Genomic DNA, 13,445 nt, shown 5'->3' with positions numbered 1-13,445 from the left:
TGAGTCAGTCCAGAACAGGAAAGTGACTTCGCCAAAGTCACATTGTGCATGATGAGTAGCTAAGCCAGGGCTAGAACCCAGGTCTTCTGATGCCCAGCTCCTCCTTGTGCATTGCCTCTCTAAACAATGCCCGTCAAAAAAATCCATCCCCCAGGGCCCTGAGAGGTGTCCACTGCTCTAATTTAATCCCAGTCTTGGTTGGAGGAGAGGACCTAAAATTTGCCATAAATATTCCTGGCTCAAGTGCCACTCTACCACTCACCAGCAGGATGGCCTGCGTTTTCTCATCAGTTCAACGGGATAAATAACACAGGTCTCCCAGATGAGATACCGGGTCCCCTAGAAAGCACATTGCTGGCCGCCTTCAGCCCCAGCATGGAAGGCATGTGTTAGCTCGAAATGTGTCTGTGGACCCCCCACCCCCCCAGGCAAGTCCAGATCTCCCAGAGCTGTTTTCATGAAGCCAGAGATTCTCAATGGGTCCTTACAATGGGTCTGCAATTCCCTTCAAAGAGCCGGGGCCGTAAACAAATAGGAAATCTCAGGAATAATCAAAAGCTCACTATTTGTCTGGGACAATCAACCCAGACCATAAAAGACATCCACTTAATAGAGCATACTGTTCCAGCCACCCTGTCCGTCCAGGGACAGCCACAGCGGGCGCCCGTGCCTCCACCCTGTCAGCCGCTTGGCAAAATGACTCTTAGCTAGCAGCCAGGAGCAGCTGCAAGCATCTGAGAAATCGAAGAGGTCAGGGTCTGGCTAATTGGGTTTCTATGTAGAGCTCTCCATGGAAGAGTGGGATGTCCTGCAAAGCTCCAGTCCTCTTGAGAAAAAACAACCCAGGGCCTCCCAGGGTCCTGACCTGATGGGAAGAGGAAGGCACACCTAGGACCAGAGCCGGGCACTCTGCTGACCCAGACAGGGGGTGCAGGCACTAAGATGGAGGAGGATCTGACCCATCTAGCCTCATCTTGGGGTCTTAGAGTCTTGGACCCAGAAGGGAAAGAGCAAGAGCACAGTCTAGGGAGAGGGCATCAGATGGATCCAGGGTCACATCCCAGCTCAGTCATAGCTCGCTGTGTTACCTTGGACAAATTACTTAGCCTCTCTGACCCTCAGTTTCCATATGCCTGAGAGGGACAATAACATCTACCTTTAGCAAAACAAACAAACCACATTTTTTAAGGATCAAAATAACGTATCTAAAGCACACAGCACAGTCCTTGAAATCAGAGGTGGTGGCCATTGCAGCAGTTATAATTATGATCCTCCAGAAAATAGGAATGGCTACCAAACTGTCCAAAAACAAACAAACCAAACAGTGACAGAAACAAAACGCAGACCTCATCAAGCCCTCTTTATCTAGCTGCTTCTGCCTGAATATGTGCCTTCTGGGCATTTCTTCCTTGTTTCCACCTCAGCAGCGTCCCAGCCTGTCAGCTCTGGAAGGTTCTTAGTTCTCAGAAAGGGGTCTGTTTGCATATCAGCACGTCAAAGGATCTGATGAGACTATTTCACTTTATTTGACCTACTGTTCCCCAAAAGTACTTAAATCTGAAATCCTTTCTTGGCTGGTTAACATCTTACAGAGCTAATGTCTTCAAAGCACAGTTGGGGAACATCACCCAAAACTTTTTCTCTCCAGATTGCTGGATAGCTCATTTGGACTCTCAGATTCTAAAACTGCAAAATGTTTGAGGCCTCAGGGGTCTTGCTTTGGCCTGCCTAGGCCAAGCGGGGAACTGTGCATTTGCCAGGCTCAGCCCTATCATGCAGTGTAGGCAGGGCCCAGCCTGTACCAGTCACCCTGCCAGTGGTTGCAGGCCACTGAGATCACTCCTGAGGCAGCTGGATCCTGAAAAGCAGGAGGTAGCAGGTCTGACCCAGGCCCTCTGGTTGGTCCTCCCCACAGATACCAAACTGGGGCCCGAGGCCTTCTGGTTTAACTCCGGCAGAGAGGCAGTGGCCACACAGCTGAGCGAGAGCTACTATATCCTGCGGCCCGAGGTGGTGGAGAGCTACATGTACCTGTGGCGACAGACCCACAACCCCATCTACAGGGAGTGGGGCTGGGAAGTGGTGATGGTGAGTGGGCCGGTTGGGGCGGGAGGGGGGTGGTTGACTGGGTGACCAGTGCCCCGAGAATTCAGTCAGGATCCAGCACCCCCTAGCTCGAGCACGGAGAAGAAGGTCAAACCAGGTCCGCATCTGGCTAAGGTCCTGAGTGCGAAGGGTCAAGGTGCGGTTGCAGAGCCAAGAGTCCCCGGCTGGGCAAAAGCAGGCCAGGAACTTGTGAAGGGGGTTCCGTGCGCCCACAGCCTTTGGGGCCCAGGCTCCAGGGCCAGCACGCTTAGATGGCTAGGGGCAGGGCGGCAGCCAGAGGGGCCCAGCGCACACGTGGTCGCTGCTGTCTGACCCTGAGGCCTGAGAAGATGGCTTTAGATTCCTCCCCTCAGACAAGAATGGGCTGCCAGGCCAGCAGATCACCACCTTCCTCTGCCCAAAGCCAGCCCCGCCCTGGGCAGCTCCCCCTCTTTCTCTGGGCTCTGCTCCCCAACACCCATGTCTCTTCCACTAGCCCGCTTGTCCCCAACCACCCAGCAGAAGACCTCCTGGCCCTCTTTGGGGTAGGTGTCAAAGGCAGGTATGGAGAGCCCAGAAGGATGTCTCTTGATGGAGGCTAAGCCTTCTCTGTGCCCCCCTCTTCCCAGCTTCCCTGAGGGCCCACTGCTCTCAGAGGCACAGACTGTCCTAGGGAGAACCACGCCCAGAGCGTCATAGGCAGGGAGGGCACAGGGCGCCGCTCGGGTTCACCTACCTGGTTCATTGGCCAGAATCGGCCTGCTTTCCTGAAGGCCCTGGCTCTTGACCAGTGAAAGCCAAGTGTTTTGTGCTCCTGGGCCCAGCCCACAGGCCCTCAGTGGGTTCAAACTGCTTTATATACAAAAGGCAGACAGCCTGTGGCCTCCCGCGACCAGGGACCGTATCTCCACAGGGAATCCCCGGGGTGTGCTAAGCCCAGTCCCCGAGTCCCGGCCCTCCGCTGCCTTCCTCTGTCCACCTCTGTGGGTGAGTCCGTTAGAGCAGCCTCGTTACCCGAAGGGCAGAAACAACACCCCCCAAGTTCAGAGACCAGGAGAAGAGCTGGAGCAGGCAGCCAGTGGGCTTAGGTCGTCAGCCCTGGGAGCAGGGTGGCTGAGCCCTGAAAAATAATTTGGCTTTCCACTGCCACAAATGCCTGGGGTCCCCGCAGAGCGGTCCGGGGCCTGCCCATCCAGGACCTGGGCACACACGAGTCTTGGGGCAGGACCTCTCCTCTCCCTGCACCAAAGCTGCTCCCTTTTCTTCAGGCCTTGGAGAAATACTGTCGAACGGAAGCTGGTTTCTCTGGAATCCAAGACGTGTACAGTAGCATCCCCAACCACGACAACAAGCAGCAGACTTTCTTTCTCGCGGAGACACTAAAGTGAGTTGGAGCTTGGCTAGTGTTCTTTCCAGAGGGAAACTGGGACTTTCTTAGGGAGGGAGGGAGGAGGAGGGTGAGGCGTGGGGTCAGCAGTCCCTCCCTTTACCAACAAATTCTGCCCTCACAGAGGGTGCCCACGAGGGGTGGGGGGCGCCTGGGATCCCGGGTTACTCCCCCAAGGTGCACCGCCTCAGGGGGCTGTCTGGACAGCACTCCGCCCGCAAGGACTAGCGGCGTGCTAAGTCCACTTCTGTAGCCGGTCTCCTCGGGTCCCTTGGTTCTCTGCTGTAAAATGGGGAGAACAACAGTGATGGGGGTCACTGGGGTAGGCCTTCCCTCTACCGGCTTGCTGTGGCACTGTTCCCTCACTTTTTGGGGGTGGAAGTCAGCCGCCCCATTTCCTTGCTGTTCCCCAAAGCAGCCCCCTTGGTGGTTAACCCTTTACTGTGGATTGGAACGGTCTGTTCCTGCGGCTTGGGAAGTTGGAGCTCTGGAGTCCCAGCTCCCTGGTCATTTTAGCGCATGAACATCTACGTGACTGTAGAGTCTCCTGGGGGGCACATCAGGGAGCAGTCCAAGAGTTTGGACTGGTGTAGTACTCAGGCCACTGTGAAAAGAAGGTAGAATCTAGGCCCTAAGGGGGGGCCTGCAGGCCTCTCGCACCGGTGGGGAGGGTACCTGAGTGAAGCCAGATGGGTATGCGGTAACCGAGTGAGGGCAGGGGCAGAGCCAGTGCTAAACCGGGTCTGAAAAAAATAAAATAAACCGGGTCCATTGGCCCCAAATCTCAGTGCTCTCCCCAGCATCCACAGCTCCTTCCCTGGGACCAGCCCTGCAAGTACACTTGGGATCTCAAACCTCCCTGCAGCCTTCAGCACAGCCCATGGCAGAGGCCTCTGAGGTTTGTCGTTGACCAGAGTTCCCCAGAGCACTGACAGCTCTGTCTTGCTTCCCTCCCTGCCCCGGGGGCACAGGTATCTCTATCTTCTGTTCTCTGAAGATGACATGCTCTCCCTGGAAGACTGGGTGTTCAACACAGAGGCCCACCCCCTCCCCGTGAACCACTCGGACAGCTCCAGCAGGGCTGGGGGCTGACCCTGACCCGTCTCCCTGCCGCACCGGGGCCCCGAGGGCTGCCTTGCCTTTTCAGGATGCGGGACTATTCTCAAAGGGATTGGGAACATAGGCCCCATTCCAGGCAGACCCAGGGCAGATGTGTCGGACGAGCAACTTCTTTTCCTCTGTGAGGAGACAGGACTTGGAGACGCAGCGATGTCACCCCAGGCCCAGACTTTCCTTTCTATGGAGAATTTCTATGAAACCCACTCCCTTGCCATTCCAGGGCCCAGTGAATGAAGGTTTGCATATTGTCCCCATGCCTTTGATTCACTTCCTCTCATTCAGGGAGTGTTTGTTTTGCTTGATTTTGCCTTTTCTCTGCAGTTGTGTTTTATCACAAATTATAAATATAGTTTCAAAATCGTGTGCTTTTGAAAGCAGCAGCATCTTGATAAACTAAACCTTAAGGTGTTTGCACACTCAAACCTTGACCCCATTTTCTATATTTTAAATACCTTTTACCCAACATTTACTATACGTTCAACTATGTGGCATTACCTTATAATTTGAGGAGGCATTCCCTTTTGATTTGGGCCTAAGTGTTAACAAATCACTAGTGCTATTTTCATTATTGTAATGGAAAAATCTGTAAACTTACAATAAAAGAGTTTATTGAATAAGAAATACGATTGGGCTCATTGCACATCAGTGACTCCTGGGAAAAGCATGGTCATGTTATCATCAGAAAAAAGAATCAACCAGCAGTTGATTTAACATACAATTTAGTAAAGACTCCCACTTCTATTGCCTTCCCTTAAATTGGTCTTAAAAATTCAGAAAGGGTGAAGCCAATCCTTAAATGGAATTGGATGTTTATACTTAGGTCAAGGCTTGGAAGAGGCCCAGGGAGGGCCAGCAACTTGCCTGTGGTCACGCAACCAGCAGACACAGAGGTGAGCCCAGCCCCCACAGTTTGCTCACTCCCCCAGTCGTGTGTCCATCTGTTCACATTCAGCAGATAGTGGTGAGTGCCCATAGGAGACCAGACACTGGGTGAGATGCCAGGGACGCAGCTGTGAGTGAAACAGTCATAAGCCCTGCCCTCAGGGAGCGTAGAGTCAAGTGGGGGAAAGACCATAAAGTAAACCGACAGATAAGTTACATGACTGCCAGTTGTACGAAATGCTACAAAGAAGATGTGAGGCCGAGACACTGTTGGCCAGGACCCACCTTAGGGCATCGAAGAGAGCCTCTCTGAGCAGCTGACTTTCAAGCTGAGGCCTAGAAGATAAGAAGGAGCAGCGGGAGGTGTATCCCACAAACCTTCTCTCCCCAGTGACATCATCTGCTCCCCCCACCCACCCTGAGGCCCAAAACCTTGAAGCCATTATGCAGAGCAGGGTGTCCAGGCAAGAGCGAAGGGAGAGCGTTTCTTCCCCTTTGCAACTCGTCCATACAGCTGACCACACAGGATCATTCTGAGCCCTCCCCCGTGCTCAGCTGCCTCACTTTGGCTGTTAGAAACTTGCGTAGCCCCTGGGGTATTGGAGCCCTAGGCCAAGTGACCTGGCTTTCAGGCCCCTCAGTGGGACCCTGGATAGGTCACCTCACCTCTCAGGTCACTCTTCCATCACAGAGGGAGGAACCTCCACCTCTCAGGGTTGCTGTAAAAATAAGTAGGATCCATTCATGCCCTGGCAGTGTGGGAAGTACTTCTTCCTCGTTCTGGAGAGGCAGAAGCTTCTAGCATCTTCTTAAGCAGTAGTCAGGGCTATGGATGAGCTGTCCCCAAGGCAGGAACCCTGGTGTTTGGTGAATAAGTCCCGGTCTGAACCCAGGAAATCACTTTTGTCTGGCATCAGGAAAGTGTAGTTCTGGAGACCCGCCTGTGCCCCTTTTTTAAAAAACCAAAACGGAAAAACCCACTGTACAAGCATTGTGGAGAGGTTAGAGATCTTCATGCTAAGCAGAAAGAAAAACCATCCACCATCCTACCCTCCAGAATGAATACGGTTATATTTTCTTCTAGATCTTTTTCTATGAATGTACAGAATATATTTTGCAAACATGGTATCATTCTATGCATACTGTTTTGCTATAATCTGCTTTTGCTCTTAACCATATATTGTGAAGATCTTTCCATGTCAACAAATACAAGTTTATCACTGTACCTGGCTGTGGAGTATTCCATCGTGTGCTGTATCATGCTTTTGGGATCTAAGCCCCTATTTCTGGGCATTTGGGTTTGTGAGAGTTTGGGCTCTCGGGCACAAATAGTAGAAGCCAACTCTGTGTACCTTAAGCGAAAAAGAAAAATTACAGAAAAAGGAAAGAGAAAAGAAAAAAAATCTTGAAATGCCTTGCGGTGACTCATGGGATCTCAGGAGAGTGAACAGTCAGATCGCAAGAAGGACTAGGAAGAGGATGTGGCCAGGAATCCAAGCTGCAAGACCCAAGGGGCCAGTGTCCCCAGGACTTCATCAGGACAGGTGAATTCCAACGTTCCCAGATCCTACTGTCCCCTTCAAAGAAGTGGGCTTCCTATTGGCCTAGCTGGGTCATGTGCTCCCACGGGTGGGCAGGGCGTCTTGCCTGACACACCAGCCAGGACCCCCCCTCCCCATCCCTTCCCCCCCATCCCTTCCCCGCCCCCCCCCCCCCCCCCCCGCCGCGATGCCCGGTGGGCTGTTCCCCAGAGAAGAAAATGAGGTTTGCTACCCAAATCATGAAGCCACGCGCTGGTGAAGGCAAATCAGCAGGACTGTTCGCAGCTTCTGCTTTGATTTTTTTTTCCCCAGTATTATAAAGAGTTATGAAAGCATATTTGACCAGTCCTCTTTCCTGTCTCACTGGCTCCTCAGTCAACCCTGGAACCTGTCTCCATGGCAGAGCCGCTTGGCAGCTCCCCCAGGCCCCAGGCTCCCCCACTGGCCGTGTTGCTGTCCCCGCCCCCCTCCGGCCACCAGCGTTCTGTCTTCTGCATTATCGCTGGGGGCAAGTTGTAAAAATGAATATTTTAAAACTCATTCTCCAGGAGGGCCGTTGCAGGTGGAGAAATCTCATCCTTTTGGCAACCTAACTCCATTCCGGGGATAAAAATAAGACCCAGCCTGAGAGGAGAGAGACATTAAGGGATGAGTCAGCCACGGGGAAGGGGGAGCCACAGACCCGGTTCTGGAAACAGACCTGGCAGCAGACCCCCCCCTCCCCAGCTGGGGGTCAGCCTGCTGCCCGGCTCTTTGGAAGCCCCGTCGTCGATGGAACCACCTTTTGCACCTGTTTTCTTCAGGGCTCACCGCTGGTTCCTGCCCAGAAAGCTTCATTAGCACCTGGCTCCGGGCGGGCGCGGAGTCCTACAGAGCACCACAGCCCTGAGAAGCAGGACCTACAGCCCTTCTCCAGTTGCTTCCTTTTAAACGACTGTGTTTGTTTAGATGCTTTGTACATCATTGTGTCCCTGGCAATTTGCAAAGTTCAAAAACCAGATGCACTGGGGCGCCTGGGTGGCTCAGTCGCTGAAGAGTCTGCCTTTAGCTCAGGCCGTGATCCCAGGGACCTGGGATCGAGCCCCCGGGTCAGGCTCCCTGCTCATCAGGAGTCTGCTTCTCCCTCTCCCTCTGTGTACACACTCACTCTCTCTCTCTCTCTCTCTCTCTCCTTCAAATAAATAAAATCTTTAAAAAAAAATGCACTGGAAAAAAAAGCAAAAACAGAAAATCTGATTTGAAGGCAGCATCCTTGAGACCCAGGCTAGGAATCTCAGTTCTGCCTCCTTTGCTTTGGGGAGGGGACCTCTTCAAGGTTTGGGTAGGTGGGTAGACGGGGAAGGGCCAGCTCCTCCCAGCTACCCCACTGGGGCTCTGTCCTTGGAAATATGCTCATTGATTAAGGGGCACGGAGACCTCTGCCCTCTGTGACTAAAGCTTAATCATATGCTAGTGGCGGGGTGGGGGGGGCTGCTGATGCTCTTTTTTTTGTATCTAAAAATATCTGTTTGGTTCCCTATATTTGGAACAATATTTTGATCCTGTTCCTCCTGCCTCTTAAGACAGAGCTTTTCGAACTTGAATGTGCACCTGAATCACCTGGGGATCTCGTTAAAATGCAGATTCATATTCAGCAGGTCAGGCGCGAGCCCAAGATACTGCGCTTCTAACAAGCTCCCAAGAGATGCCGGTGCTGCCGGGCCTCAGACCACACTGAGTAGCAAGGCTTCAGCTAACGGCCACTCCTTTGGTGTCTGCCCTCTATTTGCATCCACGGAGGGGCGCCTCAGCAGTATGGTCGTTAAGCACCTGACCCTTGGTTTCAGCTCAGGTCACGATCTCAGGGTTGTGAGATGGAGCACCCGGCAGGCTCTGTGCTCAGCGTGGAGTCTGCTTGAGATTCTCTCCCTCTCCCGCTGCCCCTCCTCTGCTCTCTCTCTCTGTCAAATAAGTCTTTTTTTTTTTTTTTTTTTTTAATGTATTTGCATCCATGGAGTTGTAACCTCCCCGGAGTGGAGGGACTCAGGTGTTGGCCTGGCATCTAGTGGTACCCTGACGGCAGAGGAAGCTCTGTCGCCCGCATCACTGGCCCCCCTGCCCCTCCAGCACAGTCTGGACAAGACAGGAGCAGGCTTGCTGCGGGCTGAGAGCAACGCTGTCCGGTAGAACTTTCCATGGTGATGGAAATAGTCTTCCTCCGTGCTGTCCAATAGGGTGGCCACAGGTGGATATTGAGCACTTCAAATGTGGCGAGTGCAACTGAGGAACTAAATCTAAAATTTTATTTTCATCTTAATTACATTTAAACGGCCATGTGTGGTTACTGGGCGCCAGGTTTGGACAGTTCAGTCCTAGGATCTAGAAAGCCAGTCCTCTGCTCACTGACTCCCTGCCCCACTGGCCCCTCCACCACCTCCCTGCAGCATTACAAATATCATCTTAGAACAAAAGATATTGTGTGGGGAGGCGAGGGTTCCCTTGAACATTCCTGGTTATTTTTATACTCATTCCAGCCTCTGCTTTCCACAACAGTCTCTGGTTTTGTTTTGTTCTCAGCCACTGTGTATCTGTGGATCTGCAGGCATTGGGTCAAGTGGAAGATAAGAAAGACAGGACACCAGAGGGCAAACCGTGGACCTGCCCTTTCCCTGGGCTGTGTGACCTTGGGCAAGCCCCTTAATGTCTCCGAGCCTCCGCCTGTCTCTGTGGAAAGGGAGGGTGATTTGGGGGTTAATTGAGCTCCCCAGTGTAGTAACTCAATACATACAGTAATGGTTGTGACTGCTATTATGTGAACGTTCTCTGTAAACTAGAAAAAGCTGCTGTCAAAAATTCTTCTTTTTAAACAAAACGCTCTGAAACTCAGAGGAAACTACATCAACCAGGCCCAGGAGACAACCCAAGATCTCAAAGCAATAAATCTGCTGCTTTTCACATTGAGCAAGCATTTTGCCCTTAGCCCTGAATCTATGAAACTGGGAAACTGGAGTGAGGATCCAGGGGCTTCCTGGGGCTGGCCTGGTTGGTGGTGGTGGCGGGGATGGGATGGGGTTGCTGCTCAGGCAGGGGCAGAGGGCTGAAGGAACATGCTGGGAGTTTGTCCAGATCTTAGCAGAGGCCCCCTGCTTGCCAGGGCAGGAGGTGAGGGGTGGCGATGGGGGAGACCCCGTTGGTCTTTCCTCTTGAGGACATCCCTGGGGAAAGGTTCCTTCAACTTCGGAAGAGAGGCATGGCAGGTGACCCTCCTGCCCTGACCCTAAGGAGCCCCTTGCCACCACGCACTGGTCCCTTGGGAGCTCCCCTGAGACCCCGGGCGGGTGGTTCTGCTTTGGCCCACAGAATGATCCAGGACGGGGCAACCATTAGATCCGTGGTTCTCAGAGGATGGAAGCCAGGTCCGAGGCACCAGCAGCACCTGGGAGCTTGGTAGAAATGCAAGTTCTCAGAGCCCCCCTCCGCAGACCCTCACAGGTTATGGGGCTCCTTGCTGCCTAGGCCACCATTCCAGAACTCTCTAGGCTTTGTAATTCCACATGTGGCCATTAACCATCTCTGCCGGGCAATGGGCAAGGTGCTGTAACCGTAAGCTTAGACAAGACAGAGACAAGGTCTCTGCCCCCGGGGAGGAGGGGGCTTCCAGGCCAGTGGCGGGGGTGGGGGGTGGGCGGTAGCACAGAAGTAATATGGGTGCAGACGGAGGTAAGTGCTGGGGGGCCACAGGCAGGGAACATATGAGAGTGATGGGGGGTGGCCCCCGGGGAGCGGACCTGTGGGACAGACCATTCCAGGCAGTGGGAACAGCAGGTGCAAAGGCTCAGAGGTAGGAGGACGCACTGGCGGCCCTGAGAGCCATGGGTCGGAGCAAGTCGGATGGACCGGCCTCCATCCTGCAGGGCCTAGAGGGCCAGGGGCAGAGTCTGATTTTAATCTGAGCAGCAAGAAGCTAGGAAGAGGCTAAAGCAGGGCCACGAGATGACCTACTTTGCATTTTTGGAAGTTTTCTCTGCCTTCTGAGGGGCGAGGCCTCAGATTCATCTTCCCTTCACATGGGTCCCAGCGGAGACCATTCTCAGGTTCCTAAGCAGAAGCTTCTGAAACTGTCCCCCCGGAGTGCCAGAGAGGCAAGGGCCTCCTGCCATGTGTTTCCATGGCGCTCTGGACTCTTCCATGGGGAGGACATGGGAGACTTCAAGGCCCCGGAGCCTCTCCCTTGACCCTTGTTCCGGCAGCTTCCACTCCCCCGTGTTTCCTCACTCTCGCCAAGCACGTCCAGCTGTGCTTTTGAAAATTGAAGCTGCTTCCTCAGATGGCCCTTCTCCTTCGCTAGCGTGTGTGGAACCGAGGCTGTTTTCTGGCTCCGGGGCCTTCTCTTTTCTCCTTGGAATCTTCTGGATCTGTGGCAGGCAGGATGCCAGTGAGTGCTGGATGAGCAGTTCCAGCCAGGAGATGGCCTTCCATGGAGTGTCCTGCACAGGCCTGGCTCTCCCTGTGGCCCCTGGTTGCACCCCCTCCCCTCTGCCGTGTCACCTTTCCGGCACTGGCCGTAGAGCAAGTGACTTCACACGTTCTCCCAGCATGAGGCACCCCCACCTACAGTCACCATGTGGCCTTGGCCCCTTCCCTGTCCAAAGCTCCCCTGATCCCCCAGGGGGCCACCCTGAGTGCCACCACCCTCTGTGGCTTTGAGGATCCCGTCTACACTCCCCAGGGAAGACCTCTGACCTGTTCCCTGACGTACCAGCTTCCCTCAGTGAAATCTCTCTAGGACCCTTCCTGCTGAAGAACAAACAAGTCCAACCTTCTAATCTCACCATCTTCCAGAGGTCAGGAGCTGTCTGTCTGCCTCCTCTCTTTCATCTTTGTCTCCACATCCTTGATCTTTCTTTTAAGGAAACCTTTCCTTCCTCCAGCTCAATCGCTGTGTCTTCCTTCATTTGACTATTTTTTCCCCATGGCTCCAATGTTTTAAATTAGTCCCATTTTTCCTTGAGCCTCTCTAAATGAACCCCCCTTTTTTTTTGAAGATTTTATTTATTCATTTGAGAAAGAAAGAGAGCGTGCACCCAAGCACAAGTGGTGGGGGGTGGCTACAGGGGGACCGAGAGGGACAAGCAGACTGCTTGCCCTCCTTGCCGACGGGAGCCCCACATGGGGCTCAATCCCACAACCCTGAGATCATGACCTGAGCTGAAATCGAGTGGTCACTCAGCAGACTAAGACCCAGGTGGCCCCAAATGAACCCTTTTGTTTTTTAAAGATCTTCGCTGTGGGGCACCTGGTGGCTTAGTTGGTTGAGCCTCCAACTCTTGGTTTCAGAACCCAAATCGGGTTCCTCACTTTGCTCAGGGTCTGCTTGGGACTCTCTCTCCCCGCTGCACTCGCGCTCTCTCTCTCTCTCTCTCTCTCTCTCTCTCTCTCTCTGTCAAATAAATAAATCTAAAAAAATAAAGACATAAAAATAAAAAACTTTTTTTTTAAGTAGGCTCCACACCCCACATGGAGCCCAAAGCAGGGCTTGAATTCAACGGCCCTGAGATCAAGACCTGAGCCGAGATCAAGAGTCTGACGCTTACCCCAGGTGCCCCTTAAGAAAACTTTTTGACTGAAGTATGGTGTAGACACAGTCACATGTGTAAAGGTCACTAATGTGTCATGTGTACAGCTTCTGGAATGTTCACCTATGTACACATTCGTGCAGCCTCCCCGCCATCAAGATAGAGGCCAGTCCTAGTACCCAGAGAGCTCCCTCCTGCTGTCTACCAATACCTGCCGCCCGTGCTGGCCTCTTCCACCACCCACTGGTTTCAGGCATGTGGCCTTTGAATTCCCTTAGTCTTCAGATTATAGACCTTCCACTGAATTTTCTACCTCAAATCCATGAGACAACTTATAACAACTTGTGTCCTATATACTAAGGGCTCCTATGTTTCTCTGTCTGGTCATTATAAAGCCCTCTTCTACCCCTTTGTGGGTGAAGTGTGCAAGTAAGCACCTAGAGGCACCCTGAGACGTGCCCTTCCCATGGCAGGTGACCAGCTCCCCCCAGCTCCCCCAAAACTCTGCTGCTTTTCAAACAGGGCAGCCCCCAGCCTCGGGGCCCCTCAGTTCCAGCAGACCAGGAGCTTGATCGCCCCGACCCCTGTTCTGTCCGTGGCCCTGGCCACAGTGCAGAGCGGACAAGAGGAGCAGAGTTCGGGGCGGTTGACTCAGCACCATCTTCTGTGCCCCACACTAACCATTTGAAGGCCCCCAAATGTCCAACACATTTTTTTGTGGCTTGCATGAAACGCAGCTGTCTTTGCATTTGAGAGCCTCAGCCTCCAGTCCTGAATGAGCAACAGGACTGGAGGAAGGGTGTTCTTAGAATACGGAAAAACTCTTCTGGATTTGGCATTCAGTGCCCAGCACTCCAAAACTCCCACCCACCCAGA

The 13,445-nt window shown here is 53.2% G+C and overlaps 1 protein-coding gene across 4 annotated transcripts in view; it reads left to right on the top strand.

Annotated features, from left to right (window-relative positions):
• The window catches only part of MAN1C1 (mannosidase alpha class 1C member 1), a 148,581-nt gene that overhangs the window by 134,156 nt on the left and 980 nt on the right, over window positions 1–13,445 (top strand). The window contains exons 10-13 of one of the 4 annotated variants that reach the window (XM_072827743.1): window positions 1,916–2,088; window positions 3,354–3,469; window positions 5,412–5,481; window positions 9,571–9,633. In XM_072827743.1, the coding sequence (XP_072683844.1) occupies window positions 1,916–2,088; window positions 3,354–3,469; window positions 5,412–5,481; window positions 9,571–9,618 (407 nt within the window). In that variant the 3' untranslated portion in view covers window positions 9,619–9,633. Of the gene's footprint in view, window positions 1–1,915; window positions 2,089–3,353; window positions 3,470–4,443; window positions 5,213–5,411; window positions 6,699–9,570; window positions 9,634–13,445 lie in introns of those variants that run through there. The other 3 variants (XM_072827744.1, XM_072827741.1, XM_072827742.1) reach the window with 3 other exon arrangements.

This window comes from Canis lupus, chromosome 5 (genome assembly GCF_048164855.1).
Source record: "Canis lupus baileyi chromosome 5, mCanLup2.hap1, whole genome shotgun sequence".
In the NCBI taxonomy this organism is placed as follows: domain Eukaryota; kingdom Metazoa; phylum Chordata; class Mammalia; order Carnivora; family Canidae; genus Canis; species Canis lupus.
This window is presented reverse-complemented; position numbering and strand designations above follow the sequence as displayed.